General features: G+C 34.7%; 2 protein-coding genes across 6 annotated transcripts in view; both read right to left on the reverse strand.

The window, feature by feature from the left end:
• Nucleotides 1-248: 248 nt before the first annotated feature.
• On the reverse strand, nt 249-12,333 carry wdr93 (WD repeat domain 93). Of its 5 annotated transcripts, XM_028441699.1 has the most exons (16): nt 11,322-11,569; nt 10,896-10,997; nt 9,993-10,203; nt 9,848-9,912; nt 8,436-8,514; nt 8,252-8,337; nt 7,974-8,067; nt 6,531-6,684; nt 5,539-5,597; nt 5,344-5,430; nt 4,841-4,972; nt 2,390-2,600; nt 2,258-2,318; nt 2,023-2,179; nt 1,789-1,884; nt 249-594 (listed from the first exon to the last, which is right to left on the reverse strand). In XM_028441699.1, the coding sequence occupies exons 2-16, from the start codon at nt 10,965-10,967 to the stop codon at nt 578-580; spliced, it is 1,581 nt and encodes a 526-aa protein (XP_028297500.1). In that variant the 5' UTR covers nt 10,968-10,997; nt 11,322-11,569; the 3' UTR covers nt 249-577. The 5 variants fall into 5 exon arrangements, 4 of the variants coding, with proteins under 4 accessions (XP_028297500.1, XP_028297485.1, XP_028297481.1 ...); XM_028441684.1 differs by lacking the exons at nt 249-594; nt 11,322-11,569 and adding an exon at nt 12,206-12,333 and having other exon boundaries at nt 1,569-1,884; XM_028441680.1 differs by lacking the exon at nt 249-594 and having other exon boundaries at nt 1,569-1,884.
• A 1,681-nt stretch (nt 12,334-14,014) lies between these two features.
• Nucleotides 14,015-20,113, reverse strand: part of LOC114461148 (RNA polymerase II elongation factor ELL2-like) — a 39,671-nt gene continuing 33,572 nt past the window's right edge. Inside the window, exons 10-12 of the mRNA XM_028443004.1 lie at nt 17,997-18,168; nt 17,869-17,913; nt 14,015-15,902 (exon numbers count right to left, since the gene is read on the reverse strand). Coding sequence (XP_028298805.1) covers nt 15,792-15,902; nt 17,869-17,913; nt 17,997-18,168 — 328 coding nt within the window. The 3' untranslated portion in view covers nt 14,015-15,791. The remainder of the gene's footprint in view (nt 15,903-17,868; nt 17,914-17,996; nt 18,169-20,113) is intronic.

Here is a 20,113-nt window from a genome sequence, read left to right on the forward strand (position 1 = left end):
AGGTAATAGTTTGTCAGGAGATACATAGTTGACGTTACCGTTACTGAATGTAACTTGTAACCTCGCCTGGTTACTTTTAGTATCAAGTAATCAGTAAAGTATTGAAGTTACTTTTTAAAAGAGTAATCAGTAGTCAGATTACTTTTTTAAGGTAATTGTGGCAACACTGGCACCGATTCATTTGAGTAAAAAAAGTGTTGCTTGTATAATACCCTGTTGAACCCCACTTGTCACAGGGAATGGTGCAGATAAGTCTATTTCCCCATATAATTTATAATTATAATGCATCAAGAAAACATACAAACATAGACGTGTTGTGCCCTCTGTACTGACTGACAACTTCCTTAAAAGCATATATATATATATAAATAGGTGCTGTGTTTACGTTTAAAACCAAATTGATGATCTGTGGTCTGTGTGACCACTCCACACAATTAAAAATTGAGCACTGTGTTAGTTCAGGCAGGCACAGAAGTTCCTTCTAACATCTGTGTTTCAGTTCCAGGGGGTCCTGCTGACCGCTCTCTCTGCTAATGCCTCCCCATGTAGCTCATGGAAGAGCGAAGTGGAGCTCCCTTCACTTCGAGCAGCATCCTGGCCGCACATAGAACATATTAGAAAAATCAATTATCTAAAACAATTGGCATTCTACATAGAACAAAAAGTATATTAAATAGTGTCTGAAGTTGCTTTACACATATTGCCTTATCTGGCCTATTGCTCAGAAAGATGGGGTAATACATGCAAAACACATATAGATCCATTAATCAAATTACAAAAGAGAGCAATAAAAATAGTACATGAAGTGGAATTCCAGATGCCTACTAACAAACTGTTTAAAAAATCTAAAACAATAAAACTTGTGGATTTAGTCAAGTTAAAAGTGTTGAAGATTGTGCTCCAAATAAGAAATAAAAGCTTCCTTTGGGTATTATTTCACTTTTTCAACAAAGAGAAGGAAAATATAATTTAAGATGGGTTTATATCTTTGAACTAAGTAAATTTAGAACAAATGTTAAAAAAAGATGCATTTCTGTTTATGGTGTTGAAGTTTGCAATGATCTTGAGGATCACTTTAAGTTAATGAGTTCACTGTTTATGTTCAACACTTATTTCAAAATGTTTTGCACCTATTGAATCATACATTTATAAGTTGATGAATACCGTTGTTATTGAGTTGCTTTCATTGTTTTGGGCTCCGATAAGTTGTTACTGCTTCAGCCCATTCCATTTTTGATTGTTAAAATAAATGTTTATTTTTTGTATTGTATTATATTGTATATGTTGAAAGACAGCCAAGAAAAATGATTATCAATCAATCAATTTTACAATTATTTATAACGTCTCCAGAATTCATAGAAATTATGCCACTGGAGGTTTTTAGCCATAGTTTGCCCTCATGGCCTGTTCATTTCTTTTGATAAAATGCACAGCGTACTTGAATCTAGCATTTGCATGTTTCTTAAGTACACACTGGTCCGTGCCTAGGTTTATCAGACAACACCCAGCATTTATAAGCTTCTTTCGCCTCTGCATGCAATTCATACACATATTAATTCCATCCTGGCCTATATAGACATGTTATTTAGTCTTTTTTATGCTTAATGATTTACTACCATTAGTTAGACAATTTACTTTGACAGTTTCATTTTTGTCTGAAATTAGAAATGATGGGGAAAAACCCAAATCATATTTAAAAAAAATTAACGAAACATTTTCTTTTCTTTTTGTTTTGTTTATGTGGTCACTGAGATGACAGGCATTCTGTAGGGAAGTCTGTTGACGAACCAATGTATTGCTTGATGATGTCATTCTCTCCAAAACGAAGAACAAACAAGTGACTCCGACTCTCAGACGAGCCACTGCCAGTGATGCGTTGGTCACCTGAGAGATAAGAAAAGCTCTTTTGATTTGGATCCTTCCTCTGACATTGACTGAATGTCATGCTGTTGCTCTGCAATATTAATTATTGCAACCTAAATTATAACGCCGCAATAATGGATCTGTGTTATTTGTGTTTACCTCGAATAAACAGGGTTTGCTGTTTGTTGCTCAGTGCATAGACAGGATTGCAGGATGTTGTAATCGCATGGGTTGGGGGAGGAGTCATAACACACACCATTTTCCTGTTGATGACATCTTGGAGGAACATTTTTCCCGTCATTTGCACTACAAATATCTAGGTAATGCAAGGGGGCAAAAAAAAGAATGAATGAAGCAAATGCTAGTTTACATTATGATCCAGCTGTGTTCTTACCAAGCCCTCCAGGAACGGAACTGACGTCATGGTAACTGGGATGTCCCTACTGTGTTTTAACCTGTATGAAACATTTATGTAAGCAAAGGTTAGTGAGTTGCATTTTTGTGGAGAACTTTACAATAGAGCAACCTTTTGTCAAGCTGCACTGTGCGGGGTTTGATCCCTCGCCCTGTGCTGATGGTGTGAATCGCTCCACTTTTACACAGCACTGTGAGAAGGACCGAGTCCTGAGCAGACATGCTTTGGAAAAAATCTGCAGTTTTCTGACAGTGATCCACAAACTGTATCCCGAAGAAAGCACTGGAGACGTCTGGTACCACTAGAATAGAGACAGGAGCCCCTGCGGAGAGAGAGAGAGAGAGAGAGAGAGAGAGAGAGAGAGAGAGAGAGAGAGAGAGAGAGAGAGAGAGTCGGTTTGATTACATGATAACAACCAAACCGCTGACACATCATGTGCATCTACATCAGTCCATTGCTTTAGGATTTGTTTCAAAATCATTTGTATATAATCAGTGGAGTTTCTCCAAGGAAAACATCATAAAAATATTTTACTGCTCACTTAAGAACGTGATAGAATTTCATCTCAGTCACAGCCGTGGGTTAATTTTTTTTTTTACATTTCTACACTTGTGCCTGAGTAGCCTTTTTAAAATATAACACGTCAAAAAATTATTAAAATACGACTGGAAAAAGTTCTGTGAGATTCTGATCACTTCTATTCGAGAATGGAATGTGATCGGCCAAATCCAGAAAAAATACAAATAAAATCCTAATGACAATAAACTAAGCTGAGTTTAAATACAGTTTTGCAAAGTAACATATGATGTTTGAGCTTTTAATAAAAACATGGTGCCCATTACACTGACTTTATTCAAGTTTAAATTAGCATTATAAATTATTATTATTATTATTATTATAAATCTGTTCATTGATGCTATTTCTGTCATTATTTGTACAATATATGCTAAAGGTTGGAAAAAAAATTGCTTTCTAACCAAATTTCCATAATCAACTGGAAATCACATAAATTACACAAAAGTTAAAATATCCAAAATTATGGCTGTTTTCCACAAAGTAAAGCAGTCACTGAATCAAAAGTATTTGTGTATATTGTATAATGCAGTGATTGTAAATTACATACAAATCAAATTTTTCTTTTACAGAATTATTAGTGGAAGTGGGAACAGGGAACATACAAACCCAATATTTATACAGAAAAAATTATTAAAATTTCATAATTTGGTAGAATACAACATTTTAAAAAAAAATGTACAAAGCTCTTTTACCAAGTTCTGATGAACAACGGCCGAGCCCGCGGAACGTCTCTGCGCCAAATAGCACGTACCACGTTCCCAAGAATTCAGTCAAATGACTCGGTTCCACCGAGTAAAACAAATGAAATTGTGCAACGTAAAACTGTGATCTACACTGAATTGCCTTTGAAACGATATATCACACGACTACGTATGTTCCAATAAATTTAGAAATTAGCGGAAAAGGGGGTGGTCCCCTGTCCCCCCCTTTCAAAAAGGTCTCCAAGAGGCTGTTGATATCCGCTCATAGAATCTCCATGTCAATTACAGCCTGATTCAACGAGCCCCGGCGCCCCCATGGCACATACGGAGTAATGGGCCCCATTTATATATTGGTATGTGTCAATGATTTGGTACCACCAACCGCAGCTCGCAAACAAATGAGAAATGGACATTGGGGTTTTTTTGTTTTGGGGCCTGAAGCATCGATGTGTACACATCCATAGATAATAACTACCAATTTCAACCTGATCCGTTCACGAATAACAGAGGAGTAGCAATTTAAACTAGTGTACACAACAACAACAACAACAAGAACAAGAACAAGAAGATGATGAAGAAGAAGAACAAAGTGAGCGGCGTTTTGAGTCCAATAGCCCGGCCTAAAAATCTTACCCACAAATCTGCTAAAAAAATCATTAAGAGAAAAAGTAAGTATAACTTGCGAGGAATAGAAATATTCAAAAAACCCAAATAAAGAACAGTGACAAAAGAAAGGTGCGTTTCAGTTCAATCTAAATGATGACATTAAGTTATCAAGATTAAATATGTTCAAAAGGAATGTGAAATGTATTATGCTGAAGAAATATGAGACAGAAATGTAACTGTATTGTTGTTTTAAATGGATGTGACAGTGTTGCCTTTGTTTAATGTAATGATTTTTTTTATGGAGGGAGTAGATGTTTTACTTCTTTCTGCTCCTTTTCGTTCATCTTTCTTTTCTTTTTTCAATGTGGAGGAGAAAGACATTTGTTTTACTGTCTTGAATGAAACAAATAAACCAACAAACAAACAAATGTAATTTTACTTGCATTGTGATGCAAATCTTCCTTAAGTTTGAATGCACTTTGCATTTCCAAGTGCTGATTGGGGACCTTAAAAATGACTGTTTTTAATTAATCATGTGACTTATTAAATGCTACTTTATGATCATCTCTGTGTTGGAACAAAATAATCAGATTATACGAAAGTATAATCACAGCCTCACAGTGAAAACCTTTTTTACACAAATGTAAATGGACATGTTTTAATTGCAGAAATGACAAACCTAACTTCCTGTCCCAGACACACACTGAAGCCTCTCCCAGCCCCAGAGCTACGTATCGTGTGCATGTGCTAACAGCTGAGCACAGGATGGGGTATTGATTCGGCCACACCACATCTGGCATTGGTTCGGCATCTGTACACATGCAAAAAAAAAAAAAACATTACGGAGCATTTCAAAGAGTTATTATAATAGATTCCCCCCCTTGCAACACCTTTCCACTGAGCATTTTTAGGTCTATTATACTTCTAGTATACGTCTAAATGTTCTTTAGACGTCTAGTCTAAAATTGGGGTACAGAAATTAAAGTTTTCTTGGACGTCTAAACGTAGACTAGATGTATATTATATTATATTATATTATATATGTGAATAATGGATTAAAGTACAATGTCTAAATTCTATCTAAAAATAGATGGAATCTAGACGGTTGAAATGGAATCAATCCGTCTATTGCTCAGTGGGTTGTTGTTACTCTATGTCTGTCGTAAATATTAAATGTCCTACTCTGTTTTTTATTTGGAGCTTTTTGGAGCAAATACTGCAAAAAATTATGACTGCCACTCCACCACAGTCCAATGGCGACGGGTAACCCTGCAGAGAAAAGAATGGGGTTTAAAATAAGATGAGAAAACAAAGAGAACAAGGATAATGCTACTGTGCACGCCAATCAGTCTGAAGCAGATATGCATTGTTACAAACCTGATTTACAGTCCACTGTAAAGTGACTACATGACAGGAGGAAATGCTGAGTGCAACATCTGGAACAAAAGAACAACAGGCTAAAACGAGGGAACATGAAGTGTAAAGATGTGGAGACGATAATGTCTCTATTGTCCTGTAACGTCTTCTAAAAACAACAGTTTGCATTTCATGTAATTTCAGTATTTAAAAAAAAAGCTTTTTGTCCTGAAATCTCACTATTAATTCAACACAAAGTATTAGGGGTGTTGAAAAAAAATTGATTCGGCGACATATTCTGATATTATGTCGCGCAATTCTTGGATCAATTCAAAATGCATCCATGTCGATTTTTTTTTTTTTTTTAACCTTTATTTAACCAGGAAAGTCTTTTCCACTGCAGGAGACATTGTAACTCCACAAACAAGTGCTGAAACATGGGCATGTTGACCAGCTTGTGTTTTTTCAATAAAATCTAAAAAGAAAGTACTAACTTTCTGCATTTATTTGTCATTCTAGACATATACCTCAGTTCAGTTGCACTAAAGTCAAAGTTGGTTTAAAAGCCACAGGCAGATTGTTTTTATTTTTTTTATTTGAAGTTGTTGGCACATGGCATGTTAAAGCCAATGTTTTGAGTGTAAAATATGCCAATAAAATATATTTCATACATAATGTTCTGATGAAGGTGTACACATTTACAGATTAGTTGTTTCTTAAGTCATATATTTAAAAAAAATAAATTGCAACAATCGCCTTATACTTTAATATCGGGATATATCGTATCGTATCGTATCGTGACCTATGTAGCGGGATACGAAACGTATCGCCAGATGCCAGGCAATACACACCCCTACAAAGTATAAAGCTTACACTGAATATTTTGAAATGGATCATGTTTTGCATGTCTAGGACAATCTGTACAGGTGCTACTTCTCTAATAATGAAACTATCAATGCTGGGAAAACGGTGAAAAATAAGGCTTTGTTTGCATAAAGGGTTTCATATCACACCTTGTGCTTTTACTTGTTTCCTTTGTTCCTTGAGCTGAGCTGTGGGATAGCGTCTCCTGTTGATAGCTGCTGCTCCTGATTACATCCAAAGCCAACCAATGAGCTGACAAATCACACGGCTGCAATTGGTCAAGAGGACCGTCCAGATGTTTTCCTGCCAGACAGCAGAGAAGTCAAACAGAAACTAACTTCTATCACATCAGCTGATTACATTGAAACGTAGGGACGCTGAGTTCACATTTGATATAGTTTAATAACATAATTAATGTAAAAAAATAAAACACGTGCAGAGTATCGTGCAACTGTGCACATCAGAGATGGGATCAATTCATTTTTTCAGTTAAAATTACATTTTCAATTTCCCATGATCAATTCAATTACGATTACAGTGACCAGTATTTTTTCCAAATACAATTAAATTACAATTATTCTTTATCCTCAGAAAGTCAATTTCAATTACATCCTCTATTAATAAAGTTGAATAACAATGAATAACAATTACTGAGCCTGAAATAAATAAAGTAATAAAAGTTAACCATCTTTTTGTGTTAGCTTTCTGTTAGCATCTCTTTTGATAACGAGTCCTAAATCAGCTGTAAAATACACTAAAAACAAATATCTATCATCTAATTTATTTATATCTATTGGTTACCTTGTCAGGCTTCCTTATAGGGATGTTCCAATACAACTTTTTCATTTCCGATATGATACCGATATTGCAGCCTTGCGTATCTGCCGATACCAATATTGATCCAATATCAGCATAAATTAAACACTTTTTTCTTATAATAATAAATACTTATATAATAATATAATAATAATTACTTATTTAGTAGTGTGGAATGTTAGAAAAGACTTGATCAAGTGATGTTACTCAAACAGAGAACAATAGTCAGCAACAGTAGGTATGAGAAAAACTCATTTATTATTAACCAATTGGTTACATAATTTTAACCTTCAACATAATATCTACGGTATTCTACAATTGAAAAAAATAAATAAAAAATGAATTGGAAAAAAATATATATACATTTATATATATTCGATATCAGATCGGGACACCATTACTTTCTAATCAATGCAGGCATCTGAGCCTTTTTATGCCAGTATACCCCTAGATTTACATTTTTTAAATAGTATAATGTAAAAAAGCTTGATATGAACTATATTTTAATCATTGTTAACTGTACATAGAACTGTAACATGGTTCCAGAGTTTAGCGTTAAATTATAACTGACAATTTTTATGGAATTTTCTCGGCAATTACAATTACAAAGTCAATCATCTAAACTCAATTACAATTTAATTACGACTACGATGACAGATTTTTAAAATTTCAATTACAATTGTAATTACACCGTAATTGTAATTAATCATCAATTAAGCGTTTACAATTATAATTGACCCGAACCCTGGCAATGTCTTTCTGTTACATTTCATTACCTTCTGTAGATGGACCTTCATTCATTTTTAGTGGCTGTATTTTCATCAGTGATGAAACAGGAGAACCTTTGACTTTCATGTTCTCTAATGATTCCTGAGGATATGAAGAAAAACAATCACAACAGTTTGGATTCCACCTCATCTAAACCAGCTCCAGAAAATGTACAGAGCAGATCAAACTAGTTTTTTATACAAGAAAGTAAACAACGAGTACTTGTGAAAATACACACACGCACACACACACACACTTAAGTAGTTGTTCGATAACAGTAATTGACCTGTTTCGGTGACTGCCTCATCTCCAGGTCTTTCTGCCATGATTCCAAAGGAAAATGAAAGATTTCAAGCCAAGAAGTACCCTGACCTTAAAAGACATTTAAAAATAAATGAAATTTATAATGTCAACCGTCTTTCTTCTTCTTTTTGATTTTTAACCAAATGCAAAAAACAACTGTAACTCACAGCTGAATAAAGCTGCTCCACACTGGCCACCTTCAAGGATGTCCAAACTCAGACAAATGCTCCTCTTGTTGATTTCCTCCTAATAAACAAGTATATTTGGTAACACTTTCCTTAATGTTTTATACATAAGGCTGACATTATGCTGTGATTACCATGAATAAGTTGTCATGAAGGCTAACATTAAGTGTTATTCGCTAAATTATGACACCTTTGGAGCTATGTTGGCATTGTTTGGGTTAGGTGGAGGGATCTCGTGGGTATGGTTAGGGTTAGGTAGATTAGGGCATAAGCGGAGTTTGCAGGGGGCAGGGGGTGCATTGCCCCCCAGTGGTGAAAAGATTTCATTACAGTTCTTCCAAAATCATTCGAAAAAATACAATTCCTAATATAATGTGCATGTACTGCTTTGATTACATATTACTGTTAGTTTGATGTCACAGATGTTAGTTCTACCATGAGTGTGTAGTATAAGTTTTCAGTGAAATGGTCCCAAACTTTTGGGACTTTAGGTTGGTTCTTCTTCTGTTGCACGATTCTTCTTCACAATGTAAATGGTGAAGCAACACTGCACCCAGCAGTTCATGTATGGTACTGCAGCAAAAATGAAGCAGAAAGCAACCGCCGACCTGATTTTATTATCAATTATGTTACTAATCATTTTTGCATTATTGTATATGTGGTTGGCAGTGGCACGGATCTCGAGACCCCCCCCCCCAGCAAGAATCTCAAACTCCACCTATGATTTAGGATTGAGAAAATTTAGGGTTAGGGGTTAGGGAAATGAAGGGTTAGGGGTTAGGGTAATAAAGGGTTAGGGGATAGGGTAATAAAGGGTTAGGGTAATAAAGGGTTAGGGATTAGGGTAATGAAGGGTTAGGGGTTAGGGTAATGAAGGGTTAGGGGTTAGGGTAATGAAGGGTTAGGGGTTAGGGTAATAAAGGGTTAGGGGATAGGGTAATAAAGGGTTAGGGTAATAAAGGGTTAGGGATTAGGGTAATGAAGGGTTAGGGGTTAGGGTAATAAAGGGTTAGGGGATAGGGTAATAAAGGGTTAGGGTAATAAAGGGTTAGGGATTAGGGTAATGAAGGGTTAGGGGTTAGAGTAATAAAGGGTTAGGGGTTAGGGTAATGAAGGGTTAGGGGTTAGAGTAATAAAGGGTTAGGGGTTAGGGTAATAAAGGGTTAGGGGTTAGGGTAATAAAGGGTTAGGGGTTAGGGTAATGAACTTCAATTAATGACAGCCTTCGTGACACCTTATTCATGCTAATGACAGATGTAATATCATAATAATGACAGCGTAATGTCAGCGTTCATCTATAAAAATTGAAATAAAGTATTACCGCATGTTCTTATTTTAATGTTCAATACAATATCGATATAATCTAAAATTAAGAGTGATATCACGATACAAACCATAATATTAAGAACACAGAGGAGGTGAATGGCTTCAGAGTAAAGAGCGAAGAGTCTGGCAACACCTGTAGTGAATGATAAAACCAAATACTGTATTATAATCATATTCTGTACATCCAACAGTCTTTAATGACGTGAGACACACCCATGTCATCGACAGCACCAAGCAGATAATAGGTCCTCTCAGCCACGGCCACTGCAGTCATCTGAACAGAACAAATGTCCAGCCTGTCCTGCTTCCACTCAGCAACAGCATCAGAAGAAGAGGTAGAGAACACCATCAGGCCATGAGAGTGACCCACACACAGGTAGCAGCCATCCTCTGAGCACACCACGCAATGGGTGTTCTCTGGAAGCTAGAAGATAAGTCACATGACCCACATCAATGAAGCACAATTAAAAGCAGGTGAGTATTTTATTGATTTTAAATAGCTTTGATAATAATAATGACTTGTGGAAGAGTTTCACGACATTCAAATAATTAGGGGAGAGGCAGTCTAAGCTATTTATAACCTGCATGATCTTCTTATTCTTCATTAATTTATTGGTTTATTTAACAGGGGCAGTGTAAATTATTATCAATACTGAAAATATACCAGATTTAGCCAAATGGCTATTTTTCATCTGCTATCTTTCATCTGCTGAAATCATATTTCCCATGCATGAACAATAACAGCATTTTGCACTAAAATCCAGTTCCTTTCCATCAGCAAAAACAGGCCAATCATCCTAAAAGTGGAATTACATCAAACCTCTAAAAAAAAAACAACTCAACATATGTATATTTGTCACTACCGCTAAAATGTAGCTCCAACATGTAGCAATAAATAATTGTTTAAAAACAAATAACCGTACATCTCCATGCATTTCACATGCAACATGTTTATTTTTGTTTTAATGTAATTTTCGACAGCTGTTTGAAATCTGCCTTTACACGCTAACAGCTGCTGTCTTGTTGGCCTAAAACTGCCTGGCCCCGACCATTGCTGCGCAGCAGCTATAATTTCACCATATATTATGGAAGTTGATTAATATAATCATAGTATACCTGAGCCATGGCAGACAGTTCCAGAGTAGGCGAGTTCACTGTAGATGTTCTTTCTTTGCAAAGCTCCTCCATTTCTGTTTTTCCTTTGTTATTTTTTAGAAGCTGCACAAACAAGTAGAAAATACCACTAATAGAACGTGATTACATTGTAAAATACACCTGGAATAAGGAGAACTACTCTCATTTATACTGTTTCAAATAGGTGTTAAAACGTGGACGTCATATAATCCTGATTATAATTGTGATGTAACGGATATGAGGTCATTTTATAGCAACATGCTAGCTGAGTTAGCCTTCAAAGATGGACGGAGCTGCTGTTTGGAATAAACAACGAAAGTTAAAAATAAATACATTAACATTTATTTAAACTAGCACTGCGCACAACCTCTAAAAGTGCTATGAATTTAAAGGCTGTTAGTGTTTTACCTTTGTTTTGTCCTCGTCTATGAGTTTTTTGAAGTGTTAGTTTTGGGTGTCAGTGTGTTGTCATGACAACAGCAGCAACCACTCGTGCATAGAGCGCCCTCTGCAGGTTTTACTTAGAAATGCTGAGATCAGACAGAGATCCCATAACAAATCATCTGAGGCTCCTTTGCATCACCACAGAATAAACATGAATTCAAATTATCGAATGAATTAATTTATTGGTTTGAAAGCACCCGATGCATGCAGGCTTTATCAGCTGACTTATTTTACTTCATCAGTCCATCAGATAAAAATCTCTATATTTTATATGATGTCATCGATAAATGAAAGGATTCCGTCGATGTCTATATATTCTCTGATTGGTCAGGAGGCCGGACTTTGGTACTAGCTTAAATCTCAGCTAGAACAAAACCAGGTCAGGACCAGGTTAGGAGTTCAGCCTTTAAGTTATGATGGTGATTTAGCTCCTTAAACTGATGTTTGTTAGCACACAATCCTTTCACGGGCCTCAAAATTTCAGATCCTTTCAACGCATGCGCAAAACGCATCTCTATCCCGTCGACCTATTTTACAGCAGTTTGTGTACTATTTAAAAGGTTGAAACCCTGCTGTTTAAAAATAATTGGAAATGTATGTTTTGAGTGAATTCCGATTTATTTAGGTTTTTATTTATTTTCTGTTTGGTTTTTCAATGTCAATGTTGTGGATTGTGTTTTTATCCCTTTTTTTGTTTTTTAAATTAACAAAACAGTCACATATTTAGATGTGTAGTATAAAGATATTTAATAAACGAATATGAATAAGGCATCGGTTACTTGTAACAATGCTTCTTGTTTTGTCCCTATCAAATAAACATATAAATAAATAAAATGATCTGAAACTACCTGTGAAAAGATTGTCCAAGGTTGTGTCCGAATAGTCCCTCCTATCTCCTTCCCTATCCACTTTTCATAACCCCGTAGATGACGTCACGGGGTTAAGGAAAGGTGTTAGGAGAGGAGTTAGGAAAAGGTAATCCCGTTTGTTTTGACAATCAGACACACTTCCACTAGGTGACGTAATAATCCGACGGCTGCGAAGGTTAGTGACGTCTGCCATGGATAAAAATAACTACAAATTTCCAAAAATGGACTAAAAGCACATTTATAAAACTTTCCACTGATTTAATCTAAAAAAATCACACGGTTTGAATGTAAATCAAAGGAAAAGAGGCTAAAAGGAATTAAAGTGAAAGTAAAGAACGTCACATTGAGAATGGTTGCTCACACTCACCTTCCACTCACTAATATTAATTATATTGAATAAAACATAAATGTGTCTGATCCTTTTTTCTTGAACCACAGAGTGTCTGTTTTATGTCAGTTATAATCTGATAATATGTCTTACATATAATAATAAATGGGTTTTAGATTATTTATTTAAAGTTGTTCAAGGCATATTATTGCATTGGTAACTTACATGATCTCTGTCGGAAATCGTGAGTTTCCGTAAGCGCTTGAGTGTGCGTTTCCCTTTAAATGTGGTCGCCACAAGGAATTATGGGTCAGCATTATTTTGTCTCCATTGGTAAAGGATGTATCAGTGTTTCCTAGGCTAAAGGAAGCATTGAGCCTCTTTTCCTGAGCTTAAAGAGAACTCGGACGGCCTTTATCATGGCCACCACTTAAACACTTCCGGGGTGAAGGAACAGTGGCTAGGAAAGGAGATAGGATGGAATATTCAAACGCAGCCCATTTGCACTGACAACTTTAACCAGCTGCACACTGATTAAATCCCGTAAATTAGCGCGATAAGAGGACTAACCTCGTAGTATAGGTCCCAACTCTTTTAAGTTTTTTTTTTTTTTTTCACTCTGAACATATTCTTTACAAAAAAACTTTTTCCAACTACAAGTTGGAATTGAAAATATTGATGATAATAGATGCAAATGAACACCAACACACACATTTAAGTGGACTTTCTATAGACGTAATCAAAACATATCGTTAAATTTCACCTATATAAACAAAAAAGAAAAAGAAAGAAATTGTATTTTCATTCAATGTTATTGTGTGATGGTTAAAGAAATCCGGTTCTTTCTAATTCCAAACTTGAAACTTTTGCCTTTCTAAACGTAGTCAGTAAATTGGCCCATTTTAATCAGAACTCCACCAGCAGGAAAGAAATCCTGAATATTCTGTTCATTATTTAAAAGGAAATTAAGTTAAATACATAATTTTTCTATTTTATGCACTTATACCCCTTCTGTAATACATATTTCGATTTAATCATGTTATTTAGATGCACATCATTAAAGGAATATTGCCTTATCTTGTAAATATTTGCATTAATTTCATTTTTCTGGCCTGAATTTAAATCGACGGTGTTGCATTAAAATATCCCATAAGTATGGAAGGAACAGCTTTATGTTAGGGACAGCATAGCATGAAGTAGCAATGACTTAAACAGCATTCTATTGCCAAATGAATCTTAACCTGTATTAAACGCTAAGTTCTGATTACATGTATTTCTTTTTATTTCAGAAAGTTTTAGCGCTGTAACCCTTATTCTTCTCTTTTATTTCTAGCCTCTACTGTTCAATAATATCCAACGTAGTTAATGTCAATAGTCTATTTCTGCATTAAATGTCCACAAGCAATAAAACCAGTGAGAACACCAAGAGCTATGATGAACAAAAACGGAATGTGTTCGGGTGAGTTGAAGATTTTTATTCTTTAAAACTTTGTATAACAGCACAAGAGACATTTGTAAATTGCATTTCATCATTTTTTTTTCTTCAATTTCTCTGCTTAGTGACCAAACCTTGCCTTCAGTCAGAGCGCATTAAATCAATAAACGTGTGTATTGTGTACATGCTGGCAACAGACCAAAGACAGAAAATAGAACTTCAAATAAACCTGTAACAGGACATTTAATTTAGACTTAAATATATGAATAAAATCATTTACCTATTTTGTAAGCAGGACATTCTTGTTGTGGACCCCACTGATCAATTTAATTAAAGTGTTTACAATAATTACAAATAAAAATGGTCATCCACATTTTATTATAGTTTTCATTATTTTATTTTATTTTTTAATGCAAGTCTTCTTTTGCCTTTGGAAAATGTCTAAATGAAATGATTGAGGGTTGTGTATTTAGAATTTGACCTATTTTTCTGATTAGAATAGTGTGAAATAATTTCACTGTACTGTGATATGAACAGGAGCCACTAAATTAAGAATCACCTGCGCTTACAAAAAACTTAAAGCAGCATCGCAGCAAGATCTGAAATGTGTGCGGTCATTGAATAAAACAGTAAAGTTGAAGCAGTGCACATTAAAAACAAAACAAAAAAACATACTGAATTAAGGCAGGTAACAATGACGTAAAAATCCATTGTTGATATTGACAGATTGAGGTATTTGTCATTCTATGTCTCACCACAATGAGCAGTTATAGGCTGAATGGGCACTTGTTATGGTCATAGGGAGTGTAAAAACCACCCAAATACTCCCAACCAGTAATGGTTAACAAAATGTGCTGCTTGCGTTACATCAATGCATAACTGGAACTTTGATATGAGCATTAATGAGTGAAAGAAGTACCATCACCATGTACCACCTCTGCTCTCCATACCCAGTGAGCGCTAAATGAAGCCATTGTTATTATTGTGAGAGCTTTGATTCACCATGGGTTCAAACACTTAATTCCAACAGGACTGAATGCTACGTCTTGTAGAGATCTGAGATATAGAAAAGAATAAAATCACTTTACATTAAGACATCAGTAGTTTTATGCATTGAAAAAACAAAGACCCATCTGATACAATGGGTAAATACTTGGACTCCCTGCTTTATGAACAGTGACAAAGCCTTTTGGTCCTTTTTTTAATCATTCCAAAGAGAATGTGGTCAATAAATACTTCTGATCAAGTGCATTTTGAGAGCCTGCATATCGCACAAGAACGCAACAGGTTTTATGGTCCATTAGCTCCACATGTCACACTGTCTGGTTCTCACGCTGAGCAGCTGGTTTGAAGGTGGATGCTAATGCTAATGCTAATGCTGCATATCTCACAGGTTCACTCTAAGGGAAAGATCACCCCAGAAACACAGGAAACTAATGTGAAACTTAAATAATGACAGAGGTTTGCATGGTAGAATGTGATTAATGTGAGCGCTTGTCCGTTCAGCTGAGATTTATTCATAAGTAATAACAAATCTTTAAGAAAGTTCATTAATTAAATTTTGTTTTAAAAAAAACAACAACTTGTCCTTGGGCAAAGGGATTAAATTAAGCTAATTAGGAAATACCTTAAAATGACTGATGGATAATTGAATAACTATCAAAGATGAGTTCCTTCTAATGATTTAAGTGTGATTTATGTCTCCTGCATTTGGATCCAAATCTGTCCCAGAAAACTGGTTTAACACGAGTGTGAACGCAAATAAGGTTTCACATGAGAACAATCCTATGTGGCAGTGGATGCTATGAGGTGGCTGACGACACATCGTAGTCTATGACTCTCTGTTTGATGTAGGACAGCTTTTCATGGAGATACTCGCAGCGTTTCTTCTCTTCCCGGTAGCCTGGGAACTTCTGTGAGGAACAGAGAAAGAAAGGAACCACGTTAACAGCACTTTGGATTAGAACTTTAACTTCTTCAGAAAAACTAAAAAATAGAAGAAACAACACTCAATTATCCAACTAATCAGCTGAAAGGGAGTAGGTTGAAGCAGAAGCTTATACACACCTGATCTCCCCCATCATAAAAAACTAAACAAGGCTCTCGAGACCAGGGGTCACCAACATAGTGCCCGTGGGCACCAGGTAGCCCACATGGACCACGTGAGGGGCCCTCAGGAGCTCTAGTCATCAATGAGCTCCATCTAAAATCTGATTTTTTTTTTCCAGGATTCAAACTCACAAAGATAATATACTTAGAGTTAACTATACATTATTAAATTAACCATTTTTACTGTTTAATTTTCACTAAAACATTGTGACAAATATTTTCAAGTGTTGCAGATTTGGGTTGTGGTATGTTATACTGTATATAATGCAATACAAGGTGGATTTTTGTAAAATATGAGGTAGTTGAAACAAATGTCAAAGCAAACATGTTATATGATGAGTTAGTGGTTAGTAAAATAGGAAGATGATCATTTTTGATGAAAAATACAGTGTTGCATGTTGAAACAGAAGCATTTTTTTCCTCTTTAAGTTTCTGCTAACCTTCAATTAAAGTGAAACCGTGAAAATATAGTATTTACTAAGCGCTTTTGTAACCGGTAGCCCTTTGGACTATTTAGTACCTATGAAGTAACTCAGTTACAGAAAGGTTGGTGACCCCTGCTCTAGATTATATAAAACATATAGAATAATAATAAGGAAACTAATATTACTATTTTTGCAATACACATTCAATATATATTCTACACGTTATTATATATATACAGTTTATACATGCACATAAAAAATGTATACGTATAGTTTCCCACATATACACGTACATAGACAAGCATGTAATGACATGTGCATAATAATAATATACCACTTAATATATACTACACACATTTCATGAATTGTATGTGAAATATAAAATATAGCGCAGCAATAATTAAATTAAAAATATTCTCTATCACATTATCTATCTTTTATTACGATATATGATTTAAAAAGCTTTTTAAACTGGTTCATGTTGGTGCTTTGTTTTATTTCATCCTTTAGGCAGTTCTATAGTTTTACCCCTGCTATTGTTATACTCTCATTACTTTCAGTTTAATAAGAATACAAATACAATATAACACAATTGATCTGATTTGGGGTCATCCTTCACACGTCTCCATTGTTTCAACAGTAACTGAAGGAATGTGTAGATTGTTTAATGCTATATGGCTAATTTATTGTATTATTAGTTGTACTTAAAGCTAAATTGGTAGTGAATAAAAGGGTAGGATTAAATAAGTTTACACTTCTTCCTAGTCCTTTTTGCACATGTAAATTGAGAAGTTTAAGTGTTGGTTATTCATACCAACGTTCCATTTCTGCTTGTTGTAATTCATCATTTTTAATTTTCTACTCCTTTTATCATTTTACATGTTTGAAATACAGACATCAATAAAAATGAATGTATCCCCATCCTAAATCGGGGTCTGCTATTTGGACAAATGAAATTGATATAACAAAGGTAATGAGTCGTCGTTCATCCATTAACAAGTATGTGCCGTTAGGGATAAAATATTGAAAATGAAGTTGCCACTTTTCCCCAATCACTAAAATTTAATACATACTCATATTTTGCAAGATATTATCCAGTGGAGCATAACATTAAAAGTAAGCTTAACCTGTTGTTAAAGGATTGTTGTTATTTATCAGCAGAAAGATGATAAATAAGTTTTAATGAACAACACAAGTGCCTTAGCTGATCTTTTAAACCATAGCACATAGGCTACTGTACACTCAAATGGAGTTAAATCCATCCCAAGTTAAATCTTAAAGATGTCAATCTCCATCTTTTTTTGTTGTTATTTATAGTCATAACCCTCCATAATGTTTATCTTACCTTTCGATACTTGTTGTACTTTTCTAAAATTTGATCTTCCATGATCTACAAGGAAACAAAAAATGAACACAAAGATCTGTTAAACAGTTCACTTAGGCAGAAGAACTTTGAAGCTTGATAAACTCTACCTTATGCTCTTTAGTTCCAGGTGAAAGGTTCTTAATCTTCGTCTCTAACTGTACAAACATGTGGGTTATGGTGGCGATGTGAGAGTGGAGGTCTTTGTATTCATCGTACTCAGAGCAGAAGTCCTCCAGGTAGCGTTCACGCTGCTCTAAACTCTTTATAGGAGCGTATGAGCTGAAAGGACAGACATGAACACTGATGATCAATATGTAAAGTTACAGTTTAAATAAATAGGATGTGTTTTAGTCCGACTCATCAGATGTGATTCACTGTTGCTATACTCGCTTTAGATCAGTGGTTCCAACCTTTTTTTGGATTGTTACCCCAATTCGAAATCACAATTTTCTGACGACCCCAAAGATTTTTTTTTTTCTAGAATTTGTGTTTGATCACCTTTGTTACAGCAATATTACACAATCAGTGACAATTTGCACCTGCTCAGGTCATTTTTACTGCATTTTATTTGAACTAGATTTGTATTTGTATGGAGGTAGATTTGTGTCTTTTATTATACCACCCCAAAAAATATTTTCAATAAAAAAAACAAACAAAAACAATCGCTTCAATCAAAGAAAATCTTCTCAATTTTTTTTTTTTTAATTAATAATAATTTAAATGATTTTTTTTTTATTGAAGTCCTATTTTTTGTATTTGATTCAATAAAAAAACAAAAACCTTTCAGTAACTCAAAAAACATTCTATCAAAGAAAAAAAGTGTTTGAATGCAAAAAAAGCGTGAGCCCCCCAAAAATTACGTTTGAACACATTTTTTTTTTGATTGAAGTGAAAAAATGTTTTGAAGCTTTTCCTGTTGTTGATTCATTTATTTTGACACAAACGTTCTGCAGTGTATTTGTATTTATACAGTGAAATAATAGAATACAGTGTTTAAGATTGTGTGTTGTGTTTTAATTTGAAAAATAATAATATAATAATAAAAAACACTCATCATTAATTTTAATCATTCAGGGCCGTCCTTCCCGATAGGCCAGTGCCACCATCTGCTGAAGGGGTGCCAAATTGCATACCTCAAATATTTTTTAATTTTTTCAAATAATAATTTTAAAAGGTATATTAAACTTGAAACACACCCTTTACAATCACTGTATATGTTTTCTCTTAATTTGATATTAATTTAAAAAATATCTGTAACATGCTTGCTAATCTTCTGCCCATATTTATATTTATTTTATTTTAATTCTTGTTCTATTTTATATAAATCTATTGTGTTGTTTGCACATTATGTTCTTTGGTTTTAAGCTTTGTGTTACTGACTAGTAACCCAAACAGGAAAGTAGAAATTTCCTTGTACTGAAACTTTTACATTTTATTTTAACTTTTGATTGCACTGTTTTGCATTGCTGTTGGATTTTGCACCATTTTTGTTATTGTTCGCTCGAGACATTTGCACTATACCTGTAGGTGTTATATTGTATTATAGTGCATTATTCTAAATTTTAAAATAGGTTGCATTTTTTTTCCAATGGTTTGTTGTGCAGCAGAATTGCATTGTTTTGTCTTGATATTTAAAATAAATAACGTGTGCACACTGTGTATAGACTTTAAAAAAAACAAAAAACTATTTTTATTCATTTATGAGGGTGGGGGGTGTCAAAGTCCACTCGTGCCTCGGGCACAGAATGACCTAAAGCCGGTCCTGTAATCATTTAAACACTGCTTTAGATGATTTCTTCTCTTTGGTTCCCAAAGTGGGGTATATGGGTAACCCCAGGGGTACGCAAATTGTCATGGGGGTATGTGAATGAAAATTAAAAACACTGACAACATTGGAAACTAGAATATAAATAGAGCAGTTAATGTTAATGCTAGGTTAACGCCCTAATGCTAGGTTAATGCTATTGCTAGGTTAAAACTAATGCTAGGCTATTGCTATACCAATTCTAGGTTAATGCTAATACTAGGTTAATATTAATGCTAGGATAATGCCATTGCTTTGCTAATATTAATGATGATGATAGGTTATTGCTATTGCTAGGCTAATGCTAATACCAATGATAAGCTAATGCAGTGTGATGCGGGCCAGCAACTGCATCCTCACTTTCTCATTTTCTTCAAAAAATGCAAATATTCTAGTTATTATTATTATTGTTATGCATTT

This window comes from Gouania willdenowi, chromosome 3, assembly GCF_900634775.1.
Source record: "Gouania willdenowi chromosome 3, fGouWil2.1, whole genome shotgun sequence".
Classification (NCBI taxonomy): domain Eukaryota; kingdom Metazoa; phylum Chordata; class Actinopteri; order Blenniiformes; family Gobiesocidae; genus Gouania; species Gouania willdenowi.